General features: G+C 37.7%; 2 protein-coding genes and 1 long non-coding RNA gene across 4 annotated transcripts; 2 read left to right on the plus strand and 1 right to left on the minus strand.

The window, feature by feature from the left end:
• Positions 1-303: 303 nt before the first annotated feature.
• Positions 304-7,778, plus strand: LOC118809113. Of its 2 annotated transcripts, XR_005007338.1 has the most exons (7): positions 304-377; positions 2,633-2,728; positions 3,490-3,508; positions 3,591-3,639; positions 4,779-4,880; positions 5,526-5,993; positions 6,032-7,778. It is a non-coding gene; the product is annotated as an uncharacterized LOC118809113 (long non-coding RNA). The 2 variants fall into 2 exon arrangements; XR_005007337.1 differs by having other exon boundaries at positions 5,526-7,778.
• A 2,460-nt stretch (positions 7,779-10,238) lies between these two features.
• LOC118808941 (DNA ligase 1-like) lies at positions 10,239-11,364 on the plus strand. The gene is given in 3 exon segments (XM_036571822.1): positions 10,239-10,769; positions 10,893-11,111; positions 11,114-11,364. Coding segments are annotated over 3 exon segments (828 nt in total). The 3' UTR covers positions 11,192-11,364.
• Positions 11,365-16,746: 5,382 nt separating this feature from the next.
• On the minus strand, positions 16,747-24,271 carry LOC118809114 (protein FAM111A-like). The gene is made up of 3 exons (XM_036572101.1): positions 24,149-24,271; positions 23,146-23,179; positions 16,747-20,460 (listed from the first exon to the last, which is right to left on the minus strand). The coding sequence occupies exons 2-3, from the start codon at positions 23,161-23,163 to the stop codon at positions 18,499-18,501; spliced, it is 1,980 nt and encodes a 659-aa protein (XP_036427994.1). The 5' UTR covers positions 23,164-23,179; positions 24,149-24,271; the 3' UTR covers positions 16,747-18,498.
• Between the last annotated feature and the right edge of the window lie 1,786 nt (positions 24,272-26,057).

Here is a 26,057-nt window from a genome sequence, read left to right on the forward strand (position 1 = left end):
AGTTACTCATGGTCAGGTTCAAGTCAGGTTTCTCTTGAATTTTGATTGCAGTTTGATTTGCATCCAACACTCTGGAGAGAAACCATCCAATGCAAAGTCATTCCAAACTTCATTTAGATATTTTTTGGTTTTATGGTCATATTTTAGGAGTAGAACAACATTAGTGAGAAAGTGGTCACTCTGTACGAAATCAAGCAAAATATTCAGAGCACCATGAGAGTCACACAGGAGTGTACAGTATATGTTTGGTGAGCTGTGATGTGATGGTCTCCCCCAAGTTAATGTGAACATGAGATCTTTTTTCTACATGCTTGGTGCAGTGGGTCTCATTTTTGTGAATTCTGTTGCACTGGTTGTAGAACTGATCCTAAAAGCACGTAAGTGAGCTCTACACTGTCGGTTCCACGCCACTGACAATGATGATAATTGTGAAATGCACAGCTAGTACATTTGGAAAGACTTTACTGCAGGGTGTAAGGCATCTACATAAGATTGTCAGACCAGCTGACTTAAACCTGCTTAAACATTTACTAAGACTTATTTCAAGAGGTGACGTCTGTCATAAAGGCTGCCTTTGTCAGCTTAAATGTCGACAAAACACCTGTCAGGTGACGCTTATTTTTTTTTTCTGACATTAGGTTGTCATGACACAAATGACAGCCCACTATAAGAGTTCACTCTGTAGCTTAGTTTATTTCACAGTGACATAGACTGATGATGTGACAGCTTAAATCTTTTAACTGGTGAAATTAAACTCACTTTAACTTACAGTCACAGAAAATGCTTACTTGTGTTCAACCAGCCTGACTGTGCAGTCTGTCATATTATTAGCATTATGTCACTGTGATAAACATACTGAGCTACAAAGTGTCATTTAACCCAAATAGTGTCATAATACAACATAATGATAAATAATAAAGCAGAAAAGATGAATGTCTCTTGCTGTTCATGCTGTGTCAATTTGACATCAAAGCATCCTTTGTGACAGAATATGTGTTTATAAATGTTTATGTAGGTGTATGTTAGTCGTTATGAAGGACTTATGTAAGGGTCCTGTAGGCCTATGAATGCTGACCTAGAATAAAGTGTAACCAAATTTACAGAATATGTATAGAAAGTTTGGGTTTTAGCCTTTGAGTGATTGTTTTTGTTAAATATATGCTGGCTGCCAATGATTTTACTTGCAATATCACAAAGAACAGCAAGTAAAAAATACATTTTAAAAAATGTTGAAAAATGAAATCATCATAATTTGTTGGGAGCACAGATGTGTGACAGTTTTGCTCAAATTCATTACAGAAAAAGTATTTAGTTCAAAAATAAATGTCATTGCACTGCAAATTGTCAAATGCAAACCTTTTAACAACACAAACCTTAACCTTGCTATCACTGCATTGCTATCACTGTGTGTGCCTTATAATAGAGGCATTGCAACAAAAGCATACAGTATGTAACATAGTACTATTTGCCACTAATATCCATCCAGTAATGATGATTGCTCAAGTATATTTTGCCCCATTGTATTTTTAATTGTTGAAAACAACACAAAAACAACCTTGTTTCCAATTCCACCATAACAAAAATAGTACTAGAATCCTAACAAACAGAGTCTATAAGGAGAAAATGGACAGCCTGAAAAAGCCAGTGAAGTATTCTCCTCTATTACTCTAATTACTCTCAGTGGGGAGTATGAGACTTAAAGCACAGGTAGCCTGTTGTGTGTTCAGACTTGCAGTATAGCAGTGCTACAGTCTGTCAGAGGAGCCCATATTGGGCTGGCTTAATCTGACCAAGATACTATTACGGATAATGCAAAGGATTGAGACACAGTGTGATGTGAATTGGATCAACTGAATATCTACAAAGAAAGTATTAATTGTTTAGTTGTAGTCATGATTGAAACTGCACAAAACCATGATGTAGTGCCAACTTTCACAAGAAAAAGGCTGAATAAATATCCTCAGAGACAGAGATCTGTGTGGTACCTTTTTTTAGCCCCCCTTCCACAGAAAATCTGCTTTGTTTGTCCCGCTCCCACCCACAGCTTAAATCTTTTGACCTGCCCCTGCCCTCAACTTAAATGTTTTGTCCCATCCCCTCCCACAGTCCTGTATAGCTGACCTCCATCTGCGTTAGTCGCGACTGAAAATGACTGCCACACATCAGGCTTGCTTTTAGTCTATTTTATCATGTATTCGCCTTCATTAAGAACACTTTGCACAGCTGTGGCTGTCGGAGGGCTTAGCCGTTAGTCTGTAAGAATGTAAATTGAATGACGTTCATGTGATTGGTTGCTTCACAACTATTCAGAATGAGTTTATAACTTTTTGTTCTTCTGCTGTTAGATATTATTTATATATTCTAATTATTAACTGATCATTTAATTTAGGCTATTCTGTGATTTAATTCATTCAGTCATTTATTAGGCTATTAGGTGTTGTCCTGCCCCCACCCACTCTGGGCTGGCTAACCTGGCTAACCACAAAAAAAAAATTAGCCCAGCACTGCAATGTATTGTGGTGGGTCCAGTGAATCCTGTGGAACTACTGCAGCCCTGGTGTCTCCTAAAAGAGGTTTTAGGAGTAAAAGTCTTATTGATCCTTTGTTCTTCTTCATTCTTATGTTCCATTAGGAAATGGCGAGCGTACAATGGATCTGCGAGTCATTCTCATACCCTCTGAATGTGTCTTCGCTTTGTGCTGTTTTGCTCTCCAAATATCTGCATTCTGTAAGTACAGCAAATATACCAACATGACACAGTTTGTGCTCTAAACAATCAGTACATGGGGCCACGTCTTAGGGAGCTCTGCTGCATATCATCATTAGCATGTTTTTTTCACTGGCAGTAACAGACACCCAGAGGTACCCCCTGCTCAGGTACCTGTGTCCGTTTACCATCACAGTACAGAAACATGAAATTAGACGAGGGTCTCTGGAGGTTGTGTAGTTGTCACGCAACACTGTTGTTTGTGTTTACTGTTAAGAGTAAACACTAGTAGAGATTATCCAGTCGTAACTGTCACAGACAGTGATTCTAGTAGGCTGGTGTTTCTTTTTAAAGTGGCAGATGTCTGACTTGTGACGACATAACTGACTCTGTGACGATTGTGCTTGACCAGTCAGTGGTCTGCATTATTTCTAGCTCCACCAATGATTTCTGGCTCTACATGCTTTTCACACTAACAATAAGAATGACCAAATGCATCACAGGTACTTCAACGTGGTACGATTCACTTAGCAATGGAAATGACAACAAATACTTGATCATGAATTTATAACTATAAATTGATATTTGATATGTTATACAGGCAGAAAAATTCCACATAGTGGAATTTAATTAGCAATGCAATTCCATTTTTTTTTCTTTCTTCAATAGCCCTTAAGTACGATATAACCCTTTTAGAATAGACTAATGAATTTACTGCTAGAACATGCACGGAACATGATCAGTTTATAATTCACCTCACTGTCCCTTTTGTTTTTACACAGGGAGGACATTCAGAGAAAAGTAAGTTTGGATTTGATCAAAATATGGTCACATATATGTATTTACAGAAGATATTCATTATCATTATCTTTCGCTGTCACAGTTTTATGGATGACATAGAGGGCTTACGTCGATTGTGCACGTGTCCAGTGGTGAGTATGTCATCTTAAGCTTATAAAAAGCAATAAATACAAATTTCCTTGAAAAAAAAAAACAGATGTAAAACAAATAGACGTACAAACTTATATAACTTACCAGCTGTAGATTGATTTTTTTCTGGCATGGAAGGCTCAGCAGCCAGTTTACTGAAGATGAACTTTTTTACTACTATATTCACATTAGTTTTATATGTATTCCATGTCTTATGAGTTGATCAGAGAGCCAAAATATGAAATTGTAGTTAGCATGTAAAAAAGCTATTTATTTATTGCTCAATTAAAAGGCCTATTTCACTGAAAACTGTATTTTTTTAAACAACAGAGTTTGAAATAATATGTAAACATTGTTTCTAAATCTGCCATTTACTGCCAAGAAATGGAAACTAAGGGAAACTAACTAGAGGAACTATTGGGGACCGATTGTTTCTGTGATGTCAGGCAAACCTGCTAATTTACTTATATCCACCTATTGAGCCTACAGCAGTTTATCTAGGGCTGAAAAATGAATCATTTGTATGTCGAAATCACAATTTGAAAGAGTGCAATTTTCTAATTGTGAGAGCCGCATTTTTAATTATAGTTTACATTATCAAGTTTTGAGTGGGGAAATTCAGCCTAATAACACTGAGCTTGTGAACTGCTTGTAGATGTGTTAGACCAATCAGAAGAAACAAACACCCGTGTGTTGTAACATCACAACCAACAAGCCAGAAAAAGAAAATCGTGGTCTTCTTGGCAAAGAAGGCATGGAGCTCAGTTTAGATAAAACAAGTGCAAATCAAATCGCAGTCCTAGTACTGGCCAGAAAAATCACTATTGGGTACTCTGTCTAAATCATTCAGCCCTAAGTTTAGCCCCAGAAGCTGACTCTCTGAGTGCCTAATACAGTGCAACCAATCATTTAGCTCATTTAGCTCACAGTAACAAAAATATTATGACTATTTTTGGTACACAAAACCCCATAAATGTTACAAGTGTACCTCACTCATAAAAGTAAGAAGAATTGACGAAATTGGCCCTTTAAGTTTAGATTTGTTTGCGTGATGCAGTTGCTACATCTCAAACCTTTATTTGCAAATACTAGAATAATATTTTATAACAGCACATACCAAATTTCTTGTCTTTCCTTCTAGAACACAATGATACGCAATTGTGAACTGCGGTCTCTGCAGTCTACAGAAGCTGATCCTACTCCTGCTCCTGCTCCTGCTCCTCAGGAATTGGGGTCTTAGGAGGTAAGATGTAGCTCACGTTCTTTGTACTGATAAGAAGCTGAAAGTAAAAAAAATAATTCATGTTTAAACACAGCACTCAACTCACCCAAAGGGAAATTCCACCAATTTTTTTTTTTTTTTTCACAATTCGGACATTGAGATGTAAACAGTCATTGAGAGTGATTTGATGTGAAATGGTTCATTTGTAGAGAATTTGCAGAGTCAATCTCTTTACAGTGGTGGTGATAGGAACCAGGGTCCACAGTGTCTACAACACAAATACAGCCTTTTTATTTACTATCCAGAACCACCTACACGTGCCTTCTGAGTTTTTATATGTAATGTTGAAGATGGCAAAGTAGTGGAAAATCTGATAAAATTCATTTTCTTTGAGGATTTTTGGCCTCACAACAACCTGAATGTACTTCATGTCATTTAAGGCCAAAACTATCATAAAACAATGATTAAGACATCAGACAACATATTCATAACCACTTCAAGTAATAACCTTTACTGAGTGAATGTCTGGTTCCTATCAACACCACTGTGAACAATTCTGACGCTAGAATGGAGCATTTCACACCAAACCACTCTGAATGACATTGTTGACATGTTAACTGTTTAAAAAAAGTAAAAGGATGTATAATGTATTTTTCTGTTTTATAGGTGTTGAGAATTAATGACACTTCTTGTATCCGGATCACCTACATGAAGACATGTTGGGGTTTGAGATCCATTTGAGAGACACAAATGGAATCTTACAGCATGAAACTGGCATTGATTGTGATTCATGCCTCACGACATGCTTTGCACCCAGTCTTCTAGCACACATCCATCTGAGGTCTCATGAGTTTTGCCACCTGCAAGCAGACGTTTGCAAGATGCCGTGACTTTCTTTTGTTTTTTGGGGCGTTTCACAAGGAAATCGCAGTCTCAGACGTTACCTTTTCAACAGAAGTTAGTCTCCGGATTATAGTCTGATTTCAGCTGTACCTGCCGACTGTATATGGACTGTATTTCCCCTCTGCCTTGTGTGCAGAGAGGTAAAGACATAATTGGAAAGTATGGATTTAAACCAAAGATCTTCTCTGCTCAGGTCATCGTGGATTTAAACCAAAGATCTTCTCTGCTCAGGTCATCATGGATTTAAACCAAAGATCTTCTCTGCTCAGGCCATCGTCATTTTAAAGTGATATTTTTAAAACGTGTCTGTCAACTTCAACATCCAGAAGCGATCACAACACACTGTTAAGAAACAAAATCTAGATGCATTGATAGCAAAATATTGTAGATGTGCTAAGAGCAAAATTAAAGGGGACACGTCCCGTTGCCCCCCCCCCCTTAAATTTAGTCCTGTGGACTTATGGGACAGAACAGTTCCCCAGACAAACACCAATATATTTTTGAAATCTTTGTGTGATAGTCTTGACTCCAGTGGATTAAGCTCCCTGGGAGAAAGCAGTGCCCTCTGTGGGGAGCAAACGTGCAGACCTACGCCTTCTGCTGGTTGTGGTCAAAACATTTTGAATCACCAGTGGGTTTTGGTCTAGAAATCACTTAAAGCTGAAAACTGTTTGTGAACGTCTTTTTGCGACCCTTGTGTCATTTTGCACAGTAGCTATGAATTAGAGGTGGGCGATATGGAAAAAACTGTACATCACGATACTTATAGAAATTTGTACAGACTAAATATTGTCACATTTAATACAAAATAGTCACATTTATAACTGCTATCAAAACTATGAATACAGTGAAACTATGAATACAGTGAAATTAGTCCAGTTTAATTGGATTTAAACTGGACTAATTTAACTAATTTCACTAATTTCACTTATGCTCTCCTTTGCAGGTGGTCAGTGCTCTTTAAGTACTGACAATGTCTACAATAGGCTCAGAAACTGTACTGTTTATCAGAACAAAAAATGATCACGATAACGATTAATGGTCATCATATTGCCCACCCCTATCAATACAGTAACAAAACACACTGCTAAGCCACTGCACAGATTAAAACGATGTACAAAACCTGTGAAATGATGCTGGCGCCGCTCTGTAGGACGCGTGGTAGTGACGTCATCAGTGCGGCAGACTGTAGTCTGTAAAAACTGTGTTTATTTGTTTTTTATTGTCGTTAAATCATTTGGAACATTTGAAACAAAGCTTCAAATACAAGGAATATGCAACTTTGTTTGTACAACCTTTAAAGTGATTCACCCCCAGTCCATCGTAAGCGTACAATTTGAACAAAATAATTCAACGACTTCCTTTACCTGTTGCTTTGGAGCTCAATCAGTCGACACTGATAAGCAGTGCAGAGTAAAAAGATGGAGATGGAGAAGACTGCCAGACCCCTGTTCATTCAGGACATGATTTCTGAAATGTTGGATGTAATAGTCCAAAACATCCATCCATATCTATGTCAAAACTAGCTCACTTACAGCTTGAAAAGCTGCTTGATTTGTAAAAAAAGCTGAGTTACTGGGAAATGTAGTTAAAGCAGTAGCTTCAAAGGAAGCACTTCATTGGCCCTGACTGTAGCATTAGCCACCATGATCTTCCACCAAGCTGAAGATTTACACACCAAATTAAGTAATCAGGGGTATTTAATGAACAAGCTACTGAGTCAGAAGTGTAAACTGTGTTGTCATCTCTCATTTTAATGAATGTGATGAAGGTATACAGTAATGTGATTAGAGTTATTTCATCCAATCACATGGAAACAACACCTAAAAGAGTAGCTTCCACAGATAGACATATGTTGAGATTACAAAAGATTTCATTCTTTTGGATGAGTTTTACTGTCCATACTGTACAAAACCTTTTTGAGCAGGTAGCACTGGTGCTAGAAAAGTTACAAGTGTTACAATAGCTATTAGCATTCTGCACAAACTTGAAGCAATAAAATGAAAATGTATTGTGCTTTTTGTTGCTGAACAGCGTTTTTACTTCAAAATGACTTTTAGTGATAAAAAAATACTTTTTTGGTTTATTTATAAAAAAAGGTTGTATTTGACATGACTCATTTCTAATTTTCTGTATGTCAGAAGTTGTGTACGTTTGACGCCCCATAACCTACTGATAAAGGAACTTTGTACATTTTATTTTTTCATCGAAATCATAACATGAGAGGATTTTATGTTTCTCTGCCATTATAGAGCTGCAAAAAACTATTGTCGTAAGTTTTGGCTAAAGTTGCAAGGACCGAATGTGTAGTGAGGAGGACTGTCACCCAATAAGGACTGTCTGGGTTTGTCAGACACTAGAGGGCGCTCCCGAGCAAGTCCAAAATTAATGGGTTCCTGTGGAGCTTCTGCACAAAATCATAGTTTGTATATTGCACTAAACAAAAGAACAGCATAAAACATTTTAACACTGCTGTTATATTTTTATAAAATATATTACAAAATATAAACAAACTCCAGTTATAGGAATTTATAACAGCGTCTCATGTCTGTTCATGACATCAGTGAGAGCAAACCGCTTCACCAATATCAGCTAGCCAACCAATCCAGTAGCAGTAATGCTAAAGAACCAGCAATCAGTAGCAGTAATGCTAACCAATCATCACTCAGCAGTAGTAATGCCAACCAATCAGAACCCTGTAGCAGTAATGCCAACCAATCAGCACCCAGTAGCAGTAATGCTAACCAATCAGCACCCTGTAGCAGTAATGCTAACCAATCAGCACCCAGTAGCTTTAGCCTGAATGAATAACTGACTCTAAATGTAGGTATTGTGATATAAACTGAGTCTGTTCTACAGTTTCTCATTTGGGTGAATGAATAACTGACTCTAAATGTAGGTATTGTGATATAAACTGAGTCTGTTCTACAGTTTCTCATTTGGGTGAATGAATAACTGACTCTAAATGTAGGTTTTGTGATATAAACTGAGTCTGTTCTACAGTTTCTCATTAGGCTGAATGAATAACTGACTCTAAATGTAGGTTTTGTGATATAAACTGAGTCTGTTCTACAGTTTCTCATTAGGCTGAATGAATAACTAACTCTAACACTGAAACTCGAGCATTACTACAATACGTTATCTGAATGCAACAAGTGTGATGATTGAACTGAATAAAAATGAACTAGAAATCACTAAAGGGTTAAAAAGTGTCCTCACCCTGTAACTACTAACCGCTTCACTCTGTATATCATACATTTTAAAAGAGGCCTAATATTTATTTCTGTGAGCTTTTAGCCAAAACTTTGTCAGGCCTTCAGCGGTTTTGACTGTCGATATTTTGCTGAGCGAGTAGCGCCAGAGCCCCTCCCCCAGGTCTGATATGATTGGCTTACGACTGAGGAGGTCTGATCTGATTGGCTGATCCGGGCGTTAGACTTTTCCCCCCGTGCTCTGCCACTGAACAGCCAGACTGTCGTCTCCTCTTTTTTATGGAGTTAGAAAATCTCTGTAGGCACAGCTGAGGCAGTTAACCCCCCTAAATCTGGCCCAGCGACGCCCCCGACTGTTTCTACCCAGATACCGCAGAGAAAAACATCCTCAGTGGACAGTTTTCCCCCTTTTAGCTCTCGTTTCCAGCCAAAACTTAACAACGAAACACGAGCAATATGTGCAGAATCTGAACTCAACGAGTAAAACTGAATAAAAAATAAACTACAAGTGACAGAATGGTGATTTATTTTTATTATTTCACATAAATCATTAGACCTGGAGCTCTTTGAGGTTCCCCACTGCAGTGCAGCGAGCAGTGGGCGGACGCAGGGGTTTCTCATAAAGTGGACAGGGGCTGTATCAGCAAACAGTACAGAGACTCGGCTCCTTGGAGGAAACTCAATCACCAGATGTTCCATTCATTGATCCGAACAGTTCGTTCGTACGAACCGAATCAGTTAAATGAACTGAACTCTCCCAGCGCTGTTAATGCAGGAAGCCATCTAGCGTTTGACCGAGGAACTGCACCGGATCTCTTTCGAGAAACTGAGTTTTATTCAGTTCTTATTATTATTTAAATTTGCGACCTTGTGTTTACATTTACGAGCTGAACGCTTTTCTAGTGGGTTTTATTATTTTATTTTAAAACCGTTGGCACAAAATTAACTCCACGCACGGGCCTACAGCAGGACCCCATCGTGTACTGGCTGGAATTACTCATGGAATTTTTTTCGAGTCACGTTATATATTGATGACGTCATCGATGGGATTGTGCCGTCATTGTGTGACGTCATAGTGCCGCCCTGAAAAACTATATATATATATATATATATATATGGGTGTAAAACCTCCACTTTCCACTATTGCACTTCAGCAGTGCGCCGTGTGGTTTGTGTTCAGATCTCTGTGAGAACTGAAAGCAATTTGTTCATTGATTTACTGGAACCAGTTTATCGAACGGTTTTCAGTGCAGTGTCCTGAAAAATGGACAGTTCTATTAAAGACCTAAAAGCTGCTGTTGGTGACGCACTACAGAACACAGCTCATGTGTACAGTCAAGCCCTGGATAAACTGGAGAAAGTCCAGGAAGAAGTGTCCCAAGTGAGAGAGCAGCTCGAGACCAATCAAATTGTGGAGATAGAGCAGAACATGACCGTGCAACACTACCTGCTGGTACTGCTGGAGGAGCTGACAGCAGCGCAGGGAAAGAAGCACGAGGAGACAGGACTGGGAGCAGGAGACGACCTCCTGGCAAACTACCAGGACCTGGAGAGAGAAAACAGTCAGCTGAAAGACAGACTGTTCAGGATGGAGATGGAGATGAAGGAGGATAGAGAGAGGTGGAAAGCAGAAAAGGAGGAGGTAATGAGGAGATCAGAGAATCACCTGGAGGAAATGTCCATCAACAGGGCCATGATGGAGCAACAGGTGAGGGATGTGGAGAGTGAAAACCTCCAGCTGAAAGAGAGACTCTTCAGGATGGAGATGGAGATGAAGGAGGAACGAGAGAGGTGGGTAACAGAAAAGGAGGAGATGATGAAGATAACAAAGGAGTTCATGTTGTTAATCTGCAGCTCCTTGGCCTCGATGGGGCAGAATGTGAGGGATGTAGAGAGAGAAAGGGACGATAGAATAGAAAAGAGAGGAGATGAGAAAGAACTGAAAGAAAGAAAGAAGGAGCTGAAAAAGAAGGATAAGGAGCTGAAAAAGCAGATGAAGGAGGAGGAGAAGAGGGTGAGGAATTTGGAGCGTGAAAGGGAGAAAGAAAGGAAAGTAGAGGAGAAAGAAAGGAAGAAGGAGCAGAAAAAGAAGGATGAGGAGCTGAAAAAGCAGATGAAGGAGCTGCAGGAGGAAAGGAGCTCAGGAAAGAGGAGCTTCTGGAGAAGACTGTGGAGAAGGAACTAAAAGAGACCCTGAAAGAAAGGAGGAGTGAGTGAAGGAGTGAGTGAATGAGATTTCTCCCTGAAATGAGCGAATAAAAACGTATCTAGAACCATTGAGTTGTGTTTGAGTGGTTTCTGTTTCCACTGTACTCCGAAATACACACATCACCATGTGTGCACTGTGTCTGATTAATACTAAGAATAATTATTATAATAATAATCAATTAATGTTGCATTTAAAACATTGAGTTTAATCCAACATTTCCCCCAAAATTCATGTGTATATAGGTTAATAAACTACATCTCCCATAATTCTCCCTAATGGCCACATCACTGATAACTATGTTTAAATATTAGCAGAGGTTGGACAGAGCCAGTTATTTCTGGACATAGTGTGTCCAGGAATGGACAGGCATCCAAAAACTTGGGCAGTCCAGGGAAATCCTGGACAGGTAGCAACCCTAATAGTATTTGAGTTGCATGCCTGAACATCCCAAACAGTGAAAGCTGCTTTGGGCAGCGTAGCGTCTCATACTGAGATAAACACAGCAGGCGGTTAAGACCTGACTACCCTACTGAAAAAACAGCACAGTCTCTGCTGGTTTATGCTAGTATAGTGCCTGTCTGGTGCTGGTTTAGCTGGTCACCCAGCATGGTCATGATGCTGGACCTGCATACCAGCATCCACAACACAACAAATGCTGGTTTTTCTAGCAGGGTAACCCGGGCCCTGCTTGGTCAGAGGGCCCTCCAAAAGTTTTAGAAGTAAATTGATTTTGGTTTCTGATCTTGAGACTCTCTGTTATCACAGAAGTTAAACAATACATGACTTTATTTTCCATTGTAAGTTCTGCTCATCTACTGTTGTTTTCTAGATTCCCCCCAAATTTGGGGCCCAAATGTTGGAATAGAATAGCATTAGGATAGTGAAGTGGGCTCATTCAGTTTAACAAATGCTGTCCAACAAGACACGGATGGACTAAGTTTTATGTGCATCACCAATCGATATTGATTAAGAAACAGGGGCATTACCTCAGAAAATTCTTATCTTTTTGTCTTAAGATCTGACAGGTCAAGATAAGATTTTTCACAAATTCGTATTACAGAAGCAAATTTTATCTTAATTTAGGAATTTTATCTAATCTTCTTATCTCAAGTTAGGAAATTTTAACTTACTCGATCAAGGTCGACAATCAACTGTCATGTCTGTTACCTAGCAACCGACCATGAGCAGAGCTGGCATGTACAGCAATGTAATAGCAAGCAAATGCAGTTTAGTTGGCGATCAAAGTGGACTAGATGTGCCGAAATGAATAATAAATTAAATAAAAAAAATAAGACTCAGTAAATGAATCAATAAATAAAAATAACTAAATAAGGTATATATTGCTTATTTTGGTTGCATATTTTCTTTTTCTGCAGTTATATTTCTCAATTTATTTTTTATTAATGCTTATGTTCATTTTTACATATTTTTCAATTAAATTGTTCGCTTTATTTATTGATTGGTTCATTAATTCATTTATTTGTTTATTATTTTATTAATTCATTTTTTTCTGTATTTCTTCCTTCATATGATAATGAGGTGGCGTGTTTTTCATGTTCAAGCTTAGCAATCAAGACCAGGAGGAGAAGAGCTGATTAAACTGTTTTTTCACTCCATAAAGAGCTGCAGTGTCACGGACAGACAAACCTGACGATGAATAACTCTCGATGGCTCCACAGGAAGTGCAAATGTCTGGGTGTGATCTTAAGTTTGCAGGAAAAGACGATGAACCACCTCCTCTAAGGTTCTGAACACTACAGGTCGACCTCTGTATCAGCAGAGGCAGCTAAATGGATCAAACTGTCTCCACAGCCTCCACAAGAAAGAGTAAATAATCCGTACCTGTATTTCCAGCCTGATCAGCCGAGAGTCTCAGATCTCTGGCGACTTGATGCCAGAGCCAGTTTATTGGGAGCGCCCTCCAGCGTCTGAAAAACCCGGAAGACATTGCAGAGTGGGAATTCTCCTCTCGAAAAGTTCTCTGCTGTTGCCTGTAAGCAGCCATTACTGCACTGTCTTGTCCTTAGTTATCGCTGACAGAGCAAGACGAAATACAGAAGGAAATACAGAAATAATAATAAAATAGGGAAATGAAAATGGAAATGAATAGTTATGGAAATAAATGAATAAAAAAAAAGAAAAAAATGTTAATAAAGAAACATTTAATAATAAAATAAATAAATAAAAAATGAAACAGACATATAAGTAAATGCAGGCGTATAAATTTATGTCAGGTTTTATATATTAATATAATCAATTCTATGTACATTTATTTAGTTTTCAATTTATCATCATTATTCTTTGCAAATCTAATGCATATGAAATTATATATATAATTTATGTACTGTTTTTTGTTTTTTTTTTTCATTTTGGCAGATCTAGTCTGTCATAGCTCTCACTGGACGTCAGAGATGAAAACTGGAGCCTGTGTTCACTCTGTGAAAATCACATTTCCCTGTTCACATTAATGAGCTTTCACATGCTGAAAAATAATGTTACTGAATGTTACTGCTCGAGATATAGCCGATCAGCCAAGAGTCCAAGTTCTGCTTCCTTACTTTAGAACTGGAGCCACAAGGCTAACAAACATTAGAGCTCAATAGTCACCCAAAAAGCCCAAATCATTTCCATAAAGAAAATAACCAAAACCTCTCTCAATCTGCTCAAACCATGTCCAGATCTTAATGTGGTTTAGGATACAGTGTAACTTATTGTGAACTGTAAACATTAGCTAATTAGATAATTAGAATTAGCTAAAAAACTCAAAAGTTACTTGGGTGACTATTGAGTTCTAGTGTTTGTTAGCAACTTCAGCCTCGCAGCCTTAAACTAAAGAAATTTGTACTCCAGACATGTCTTGGCTGATAGACTACATCTGGGGTGTTACTTGGATAAACTTTATTCACTGAACTGATTTGCTGACTATATTTTGCTGAAAAAAAAATCATGGTCAAACATTTAGAGTCAATTATTGCAATTAATTACACAATTAATTATAATAATCCCTGGAAATATTTGCAGTAGATCAGCAGATTCAGATTAAAGGTCCTAAGTATGTATAGCAGTCAGTCACTGTAGTGCAGTGGATAAACGTCTTCAATCTTTACCCTTGCAGGGTCGATGCCCAGGACATGCTTGTGCCATGCAGTGGGCTCAGCTGTTGTGTGGTGTCTGGACTGCCCAACGTTACAGAATAGACCTTCCAGTGCTGACCTTTAGAGACTGACAACGTCTCTGTTCACAGGCAGATAGCAGCTGATGAGCCGTCTGACCACGTCTTTATATAAGAAAGCTACAGAAACAGCACAGCTACAAATAAATCAAATAAAAAATGAGACTGACTCTACAGGATGTTCTGTACACATACAGTACAGTACAGTACTGTGTGAAAGTGATCATAGAAATTCATTACTTTAAACACTTATGAAAATGCTGCCTGAAGTCTGAGGCACTGTTTTATGATGCTTTAGAGAAAGTTTTGGCCTAAAACATATTTTTAAAAATCCATTAATTGCGGACAGGTACATGCAAAGAGTCAGGCAAAATAGTCTTCAAAGAAAACTGACTTTCACAGATTTTTCATCATCAACTTCACTTCTTTTGTCTGTAATTCATTTTCACTCGACCCTGCTGCTCCCCAGTGTTTCTTATAGACACTAGACTTCCATTCAAATACCACAGAAATGAGTTAATGTGTGTGTGTACATAAAAAAAACAAATAACTGATCGTTTGAATGTAAACATTCAATAAATCCAGGCGTGTAATGCTTAAAGCACTATTGAGAGTTTTTGAGTATTTCTGTTTAAGTAAGAGCTCAAACTGTCCAGACCGGTCATGTGACTTCTGACTTTAACTGCTAACTCAAAGCTTTTAAAATGAGAAGTAACAAATCTAAACTTTGAGCAACACTCAACATTCATTAATGTCCCCTTTATTTTGAATATTATTAATATGTATCTTTTTTTGTCCCACACAATTCTGAAAACTTTTTTTCCAGGACCTTTTAATTTTTAATGATATTCACACAAACAAAAATCTCAACGTATTATACTGACTACTCAGACAAATAAGAGGTGTGTTTAATGAAGGAGAGAAAATATTTCACAGTAAAGAAAATGTACACAGTTTTTTTTTATTAATGCACAAATTATAGAAACACAAATTACAGAAACATGTAAGGGGGCAGCATTTGTCCTCTGTAAAATTCTAAATTTTATACAAATACATATATATATATATATATTGCTGTTGTCGGAAGAAAACCTTGTATTTCTATTTTTCAGCCTAAAATGACTTAGAAAAAAATCTGGTTCCATTGACTTACATTGGAAGTGAAGCACATTTTTTCCTTCTCCTGTAAAGTTACCATTTCAGAGATACGAGGTTTTCTTCCGACAACAGCGATATACTTCCTTTATACACACTTAAAAAAGATGGTGCCTCAAGGGTATATAGAACCATGAACACTCAGAGAACCCTTTGCTTGATTAAAAGGTCCTTCAGATTGATGGAGAATGTGTTGTATATGGTTCTATATAGAACCGTTTTCAAAAGGTTCTGTATAATAGAACCTTCTATATCACATTCATGCACATTTTTCAATAATCTGAAGAACACTTTCATGATGCAAAGAACACTTTATTCATGGTTCTTTGAGTAGTCATGGTTCTATATAGAACCATTTTCTTTACTATAGCATTACTAACCACAGTACAGTATTATAATAACAGCACTAATTCAGTACTAGTTACAGTCTAAACCCCAGAAAAAAAAAACAAATAAGCAGAAATGAAACTAAAAATGTTATGCTTTAGTAGAAGTTGTTTTAATTTAATAATCATCATAATTTCAACATAAAGATTATAATGTATCTTGCCCAACTCAGCAAAGTCATTAACTAGAATTACAACCAAACCACTTACAAAAGAATTTAAACAAAAACAAGATAAAAAAATAACCAAAAAGTGATATAAAGTGTGCTATAATTCATTGTATTTTTCAGCCCAGCCCTTTGGTTGCTGTGTGGGATGGAATATGCAAATCCACTCATTATGTGGCAACCAGTAACCAACTGTTTATGAAGTCATCTGGAGTTTGTTTTTCCACAGTAGTGTCTGTCCATACTACCTGTCCAGGGTGTATCCTTCCTTCTGCCCGATGAGAGCTGGGATAGGTTCCAGCACCCCCTGCGACCCAGAAGGAGAAGATGTGTGTGTGTGTGTGTCTGTCCACACTGCTATTAAATATTTTTGGTCCCCAACCATGTGCGTCCTCCATGATTATCTTCCATGCAGACACGGATCACATGCCCAGGGATGTACCTCATGGGGAGGAGATTCGGTTGTGCTGGGAGGAGTTTCAGTTTTACTATGAGGGGTTTCGGTTGTACTGGGAGGAGTTTTGATTGTACTATGACGGGTTTTGGTTGTGCTGGGAGGAGTTTTGTTTGTACTTAGAGGAGTTTCAGTTGTGCTGGGAGGAGTTTTGGTTGTACTGGGAGGAGTTTCAGTTGTACTGGGAGGAGTTTCGGTTATACTGGGAGGGGATTTGGTTGTACTGGGAGGAGTTTCATTTGTACTGGGAGGACTTTTGGTTGTACTGGGAGGAGTTTCAGTTCTACAGGGAGGCATTTTGGTTGTACTGGGAGGGGTTTTGGTTGTCGAATATGTCTTGGAGAGACGGATGTGTTTACACTGCTATAATGTGGCTCAAATGGGTCTCAGTTCACCTCCTGAAGTGATTTGAGAAATTGGATTGGTAGCTGTTTTAAAAGCATTTTGGGTGCATTTAGGTGGCTTTGCCTCATCCAGATATAATCCCAATACTCAAGATGCATGAAGTAACCAGGTGTAAACAGGGTCTAAGGTAAGGAAGGTTTATAATGTATCTAAAGGCTTTTTATTGTGTTGACTGTGGTGCAGGAATAAGCCAGTATGTTAAGGGTCTCTATTTTCATGCAGGAGGACAGGTAGGATGAACAGTACTATTAAGCATGGGGTGGATATATTATGCTTTGGGTTTTTTTGTGACAGCCAATGGCACAAGAAATGTTGGGACAGAGGAAATAAATTATTCTAATATTAGCAAATTCTGGGTGATAATGTCCCACAGTCAGTGAAGAAACTAAAGAAGAAAGGAGGTTGGATAATTTAAGACACTGATCCAAAACATACATCAAAACCAACTTTAAACTACTAAGATTAAGGTTTCGGAGTGTCCCTCACTTTCCCTAGACTTTAATTTTATGAATATCTGTGGTTGGATGTCAAACATGATGTGCATGCAAGACAGCATATGAATTTGTCTGAACTAGAAGCATTTATAGAATTCGTAAATCAGGAAGAGAAAGATTGTTAGCTGGTCAGAAGAAAAGTGCAGGCTGTCACATCTGCCAAAGGGGGTCTTTCTGATTATAAGTACCGCCTGAAATGGTGGTCAAACGTATGCACATGCCACATGTTATGTTTTATTTTTTTTTCAGCATATTAAATTCAACAATTAAATAATAATTCTGTATGAAAATTCGCATAAAGCAAACTCTGGCTCCTTATAAAAACACCTCAATGATTTATAACATTAAAATGATGTTGCTTCTGATGAAAGCCATGCAGGCTGGATTGTCATGATGATTTTAATGTTATAAGTCAGTAAAGAGTTTTTATAAGGAGACAGAATAGACTGTTTGCTACTTTGTGTTCAGAGTTTTTAAGGCAGCTCCTCGCTTTGGGCTGTTTGAGACCAATATAATGTTTTCTTTGTTTTAAGGTTTGTAGAAATATGTCATATTTAAGTCTGTTCCATACAGAGGTGGTTCTAACTTTATTTTACTTTTTTCACAAAAGTAAAAAATGTGTAATTTTGCCCGGGGTGCCCAAACTGTCATTTTAAACACATTTGAACTCACTTGAATTTGGTTAAAAACTGACGTCCTGCACTGAGTTCTCAATTTGAAAAAGCAAATTATTTCATCAAATATAAGTTATATTTAATTTTTGCGCTATTCTCGTCCACTGCAGTCCAGACATGATTTTGAAGTAAAGGTTTTACATGTTGATTTCTTTCAGTTCACTGATTATTGTTTCTTGTTATATTTCTGGTTGTGCTGATTGTGTAGAACATATGAAAAAGGTCCAGTACTGAGATTTCTTTATCTTCAATGATTTCTGGATGGCTGAACTTTAAACTCTTCCAATGGTCTTGTTGACAGATTAAATCCCACATCAAAAGGCGATTTCTCTCCCACCAGATCCCATCAGTGTGTCTGTTGATGAAGGGCAGAATTAGAGTCTTACAGAATGGGGATAGTTACCTGTATCAGGATGTATCCATAGGCTCTTCATCTGTGGTGCCTTTATCCTCTGACTTTATATCCAAGATACGTTGGAATGTTTTGGTATCAAGTCCTGAGATCAGCGTCTTACTCTGATTTCTCTGTCTTAAAGCCTCCGATATGTTGGGTTGTGACTGAATGTACTGAGAAACATCTTTTCTGCCTCTCTCTGCTGATTGTGTGATGATGCACTCAAAAGTGGGTTCCGGAGGATAAGCGTATTCAATGATGCTCCTTGTTTCACCTGCATGTCCTTTGTAAGAGTAGCCACCACTGTGAATGCCATTTAGGCTGCATAAAGAATCAAAGACTGGGGAACCAGATGAACCATGGAAGAAACAGGTGTTGTATGTTATCCTAGAACTATCAAATGTCCACCTCTCTTCTAGACATTTCTTTTGCATGAAAGGCTTTAACTGCTCATTCTTGATGATGTGTGTCGTCACAGACTTGTATTGGTTCTGAGGTTCCACAATGAAAGTTGGATCCATTTTTTTGTCTCCTCCATCAGGGTGCCCAATGATGCAGATTCCACCCCTAGGAGCGGAAGGCCTGTACTTGGTGAGCAAACCATCAGGAAGCTGCCACTCTTTACTGTCCTCTAGCTCCAGCAGAGCAAAGTCCAAATGGTCAGCTGGACTGTACTTAAAAGCAACAAGTTCATTCTTTGCTGTCGTAGTGTGTGGAGTCTTCTTGCCATCTTTCCACTCTTCAAATTCTGCAGTTAAAGTGATGCCGTCATGCAACTTCCTCCCACTGGATTCAACAGCAGCCATGACTACGTGAGCATTAGTGAGGATGAATGACTGTCTGGGTTTTGGTAGAGTTGAATCTGGAGTGTTTGGAGCTTGAATATGAAACAGAATGAACCCGGTCCCGCATGCTTTGGTGTTTACCCGAATCATGCAGACACTGTCAGCAAGCATCATGAGAGTTTTTACGGTGTGCACCTCAGTGCAACTCCGTGCGCTCTTATCATATTCCTCTCTGAAAATATTCCAAATATCATTTTGTTTCTTCAGCTGTTTTGACACTTGCTGGAACTGTGAACGTACTCTTGTAACTTCTTCTAACAGTTTTTCCAAATAAAGCTGTTCTTGTTCTGTTTCTGGGATGGTTATGTTCAGCTTATTTCTAATTGTTTTAATCGCGTTCTTTGCATTGTCATTGCTGGCACTTTCCTGTGAATCTTTCATATCCACAGCTGCTTTTTCAGTGCCTGATGGTTTCTGTGCTTGGTCTTGGTTTTCCTGTGGAATGTCCTCAGATTCTCTTTCTTCAGATTTGATAGATTTCGAGACATTTTGTACATTACTATCAGTATTTGATGCCTGGCCGATGGGGCCTGCATGACTGCGGTTAATTTTAAAATGCCTTTCATCAAGATTGTCAACTAAAGAGGTGATTCCAACAGTATGCCCTCTATTTATATCAGTTAGATTGCAGTGCTTTTGAACGACATCTGCAAATCTTCCATCCCTCTCCAGTGCCTCGCTCAGTGTTTCTCCTTTGTAGGCGTATACACAAACATCAAACACATCCTTTGGTATATTTGTATTCTTCATGATCGTTCTTGTGATATTTCTTCCTCCTTGGGTTTGAATATTGAAAGTGACCAGGTCTCCAGATTTGACTGTTTGCGGCGAAGCGCCGGTGTCATCATCACCCTGCTTTGTTATGTACTGTATTGTGAGTCTCTCTTCATCTGTGAGCAACTGGCATGGGAAATGAGGACTCACAGCCGCTCTAGGAGGCACCCCTCTTTGGATCAGAATGTCTTTTGTTTTTTGCTCTTTATTTTTTCCTGTTTGTTTTGGCTGCATTTCTTTTTGGTGAATTGTCTGGAAATTTGAATCTGTCTTAAGTGCTTCCAGTACTGTGCATGGAGTCCTGCAAGATATTTCATAGTCCTTGTTATCGATGCAGTAATTGAAAGTTTTTGTGCTCTGAAGGGGAAGAAAATGAGAAAATGTTTAGAATTTATGTCCAGATTTGTACATACAGTCCTGTATCAATACAATCTGCTTTATCGATACAGAAGGCTAATTTGACTAATTAGCCTCTTCTGTTTATATTCTATAATGTATTATAGCGAGACAGTGAATAATAATGAGGTAAAGATTAAACAAAATGCTTCTTTTTTTAAGCTAAATAGATTGGCATGCAGGCCAGTGACAGAGGCTGCTGAACTCAGAGGAGAAACTGACATCAGTACCTGAACTGGATGGCAACACTCTATTAAATGTCTATGGGCAGTTTCTTCTTCATAGGCAGAATAGAGTGGGGAGGTATCGCCACAGTATTGTCAGGGTATTGACACTTGTACAGAGGTGGAAAGAGCACTGAAAATCCTTACTTAAGTAAGCAAACTGCTGTTGTAGTGATAATTTACTTGAGTAAATGTAAAAGTATTAATAAAGGAATTTACTAAGTAGTATTTAAGTAGTTTATTGGCCATCCTGACCTCCCTGGGTTCCTAAGCAAAATTCTGCAAGGGAGTCCCACTACCTGACCCATGAGCCATGTAAAACATTTGCTCCCACTACAATCCTCCCTCCTTTAAAACAGCTAATTGTCGGTCTACAATAAGTAGACCTGTAAAGAACAGAATGAGGTTCAAACAAACAATATTTAAATGAGATGATACTATTATTAACTTTATCAGCTGCATCAGGCCCATTCAAACTGTCTGCCCCAGATTTCCTTTTGTACATTTTAAATATAAAATACTATTTATACTATGGCTTGGTGGTTATTATTTCAAAACCTCGTATCTCCAAAATTATGACTTTACAGGAGAAGGAAAAAACATACTTTACTTTTAATGTAAGTCATTGGAACCAGATTTTTTGGGTTGTTTCTTTTGGTCCATTCATCATGAAACTTATACATAATGCGAAGAGCAACAGGCATTTTCAAATTATATCAAAAACTGACAAATGACAAAAATGGAGATGTGCATCCATATTGCACAGTATGCCCAGCTAATCAGCTTTTAAATTCAATATTTAATCAATAGCCAATGTCAACCCATTGCTTTCCCTTTTGCATTACTCAGAGCTGTAACTAAACCTTGACTTGGAGACTAGATAATCATTGTCTTGTTTTAAATGATGAGCTCCAATGAAGAGTGTGCCATCGCACCCTTATACTGAGTGGACTGTACTGGACTCCACAGAGGCCGCTGCTGCAAAGTACAAGTTTCATTTCGTGCATGCGCATATGAGCACGTGTACTCGCTACACAGGTATCTTTCCGAGCTGCAGTGTGTAAACAACGGCATTAGCATTTATCAAATGTAATATATAGCTGTATTTTCTGTTATTTGTTAACATCAAACTTTTAGAGAACACAAGTTTACCTAACTGCTGTTCCTGCAATTCACTCTTAAGACCAGATGGATAGTTCTGCGAGGGGGTGGCGGGGCCCTTGTGTAATTTGTGGTGCAGCGTGCGTAGTGAGTGTTTAGGACTGACCAGCTCTGTTTTTTGGAAAACTTCTCGAGTAATTAAGTTTTTTATATATCTGCGAATATTTCTGAGCTTATCAAAACTAATCACAATATGCTCTACTGGAACAGGTTTAAACATCCTGCTGTGAACTGTTTTAGGAACAAGATTTACATTAAACTATATGTATTTCATAGTGAGACTATTAAACTCCCAACTGTTTCAAGCAAAGTACTTTAGAATTCCTGCAAGGCTGTGCAGAGTTCCTTACTGTTTAAGTAAATCTATTATTTTTGCCTTTTAAAGAATGTGGATAAAATGGGTAGATTACTCAGTTAATAACATAATTATTTTAGTTACAGCCCTGCTGCCCATCTGCTCCCTGAACCTTAGCTTAAATTAACTCATAGGTTAAATTAACTCATACAGCCTTCAAACTGTAAACATTCACTGATACCCATATAGTATATTTCTATCATTAAAATCATAGTGTGTGAATGACTAATTAAAGTCATACTCCTCCACCTGCAGTCTGATCAGATTACTGTTTAGGCCACCAAGTCTTAAAATCAGTTGAAAGTAAAAATTCCATTCATAATCGCCATGGGGAATAAAGTTTTAGCCATACAACTTTTACTGCCCAATGTAGACTTACCAATTACTATGAGACACCTTGGCCATTTTCATTCATTTAAATAAAATTCCTTGTAAAAAATACACATATTATATATATATATATATATATATATATGTGTGTGTGTGTGTGTGTGTGTGTGTGTGTGTGTGTGTGTGTGGGTCTTATCAAAACTAATCACAATATGCTCTACTGGAACAGGTTTAAACATCCTGTAGTGGATGTTTACTGTAAGTAATTGTATACATTAAAATATTTATATTATAGCAATTAAAGGTCTTCATAGCAGGTAATCAATAATTATGCTATTTTCTTTCTAATTAAGGCCTGCTCTATGGCTGCTTAAAACAGTTTGCTTTGAACACACACTGTAATTCAGTTTCCAGTTCACTAGTTCAGTCTGAGAAAATACCAAGTCATACTGTCAGAAAAAAACAGAGAAATGTAGCACAGTATTATAACTGCTTCTTTGTTTGAACTCAGACATTCCACATAAATAGGACGTCCGCCATAATGGCATGGTAGAAAGGCAACTCCTGAGGACTTACCGAAGACGAGGACGCCATTTCTGTTGTTTTTGTCCTGCACAAAATAAGACATCACAATCAAATTGAGGGATCTTTTCTTGATAATGTGAATTTGTTCAGGTGTATTAAAGTAATAGATGATTGAATCATAATCATATTATACTGTATGGCTCTCTCTGTGTATGCAGCTCTCTTTGTGTGTGTCTGTGTGATTCTGAGTATGTTACAAATTGTACTGGTGAGCACCAAGTGGGACTACGCAGAGAGACTCAGTTGTAACCACATATTATTAAGAGTGTCTTTGCAAAATTAAAGTAATAAATAAAGTAAATAAAGTTCAGAGGGCTAGGCCTGATAGTAGCCTTGGCCTGTGATTATTTTTTTTAAATAGTTACTAATAGTTACTTCTTTGTTTGGAAATAATGGAAGAAATTTGGGTCATACTTTATTTGGATGGTCCCCTATAGATGATCTACAGCTACGTAAATCATTACCAAACTTTCTGGTGATCCTCAGTTGATTATCAACAACATTGTGGTTAGGGTTAGGGTTAGGAGTAGATGTAGGTTTTGCCTTAAGGTTTAGGTTAGGTTTAGGTTAGGTTTAGGGATAGATTTAATAAACTCTTTCACACTGAATTTCAAGTTCAGTTGAATTTAATGGATATTTAGTTGAATGTTATTGAAAGGCAGACTGAGCATTTACAAAGCATCTATAGTGAACTATCTAAGTTACATTCAACTTCAAGTTCAGTGGCATTTAATGACTATTCAGTTGGATATTACTTCAATATATGCTGAACATTTACAAAGAATCTACAGTGGACCATCCAAATAAAGTGTTACCGAAATTTGATAAGAAAATAATGGCACCTATAGTCATGTGAAGAATAATTCAAGTAACACTGTAGTCATAATAAAAGGATTGGAAATGTCCCTGACAGATCAAGCGGCTAATGTCTCTCTGGTATGCTCCTTTTTTCTTACTAATAAGCAGTGTCAAACTAGAAAAGCTGAAATCTTACCTTTGTATATTTGTACCAAAACTCCAGGAAGAAACCTACGCCAAGACCCCCAGTAACCTCAAATGAGACCTGAATTTCTGGTTACTGAAACCAGCTCAGGAATAGACACACCTCACATCTCAGATGATTGGTCCATGTGTAATACAGGGACAGGTGATCTATTAGGATTGGTCCATGTGTCACAGCAGGTTCATTTTTCTGACCCACTTCTAGCTTTCACTTTCTATTTCTTACACTTCTCCTCCCTCATTCATTTTTTTCCGATACATAACTGCAGTTTGGATTCCATCATTACTAAGAGGCTCTTTGTTCCTAAACCTGACAGTCAGTTAATCGCTGCTCCCTCAGGGACACACAAAGCACATGAAAATCTTTTTAAAAGTCAGAGTTTTGCCGTGTGAATAGTGCCAGAATCTGAGAAGTGTTCCTTATAATGCAACATTAGGAAGAGGGTAAAAGCCCCAAATAAGCCCACTTAACTCTGAGTACATATATTTTTACATTTTTAGTGATTGTCTTATTATGAAATAAAAAATTCATCTCCCCTTTAATATAAATTTTAAATGATTTGTTTAAAAAAAATAAACAGAAAAGTCCCTTAAACATCACGTTTCATTACTGAAAAAATATAAATTACAATAATTAATAAGTTTATGAACAACAGGAACAACCAAGAAGGACTAATGAACAATTGTACTGGGAACCATTATTAATAAACATTTTCAACATTTTATGCCTTCAACCACGTTGATCTGCTTTACTGAACATGTTGTGCGTGTGTATAAGTTGTGCTTAGAGTTTTGAAGAGCAAAGCAAACATGAAAAGATGCTGTAAAGATCCTTCATATTTTGTGAAGACTGTAAGAAGATGGTGTCGTACCTTCACTACAGCTCCTAATATGATATCAGCCCACCACAATGAGGGTTGGGCAGTGTGCTTTGAAAAAGTAGTGATGGCTGAATACTGAATACACTAAATGTGTTCAGTAATGTATTCTGTTACAATACGTAAAAACATAACATATTCAGAATACAGTAGGAATACATGTAACATGGACACTGATGAGGAACATGGGGAAAACTACTGTTGTAATTTGTATTTAATTCACACTGTTTCTCGCGGTTACTGTTTGGCAGTTTTCTCAACATTATTTTGGCTCTGATTGCCTGCTTTGGTTCAGTGCTGCTCCCATAATCCCTCTGTCGTCTCATAAAACAAGCAACAATTTGCATTATCCTAACAACACCATCTTGCAAACAACTATGAACACATATGATTTTCAGTTAATAACATGTATCTAACTTGCCCCAGGAGCCTTGAGTATGAGTCCAGTACAACACTGATAAGCGACTTACTCGTAAAGTTCTATCATCTTTCAAGAAAAGTTTAGTAATGCTGAGATTGACAGCTGCTCATCACATTGGTTTATCAGTCTACTCAGGCTTCAGCAGGAACTTCACGCACTGTGCGCTGATTTTAAAATAAGTGAATAAACAAGCATTGATGTGTTTCTTTAAAAGATGGTATATATTTATCACATTTAGTCGGTAAGTATTCTAAAAGTTTTCTCCTATAAAAAATAACTGTGTACTGTGGACTGAATACAGATACCTAATTTCTGTATTCTGGATAAATATTCCCAATACTTGTATTCCGATACATCCCTGACCACAATGCATTTGAGGAGCTGTCATGCTAAATTGTAGCTGACTATGCTTCAAGCAAACGTCAGAAGGTCAAGGAGTTCTTCAGCTGCTCTTTAAAGTCAGACTGAGGTTCATCAGTCAAGTCACAGCCACATTAAAACCAGACGACACGCTTTGAATTTGAAGACATTCTTATTTAAAAACAATGTCTGAAATAAAACCGAAAGCAAAGTAGGAATGAAATAAAGTGTAAATAGAGCTA

Source organism: Colossoma macropomum, unplaced genomic scaffold, assembly GCF_904425465.1.
Source record: "Colossoma macropomum unplaced genomic scaffold, Colossoma_macropomum, whole genome shotgun sequence".
NCBI lineage: Eukaryota > Metazoa > Chordata > Actinopteri > Characiformes > Serrasalmidae > Colossoma > Colossoma macropomum.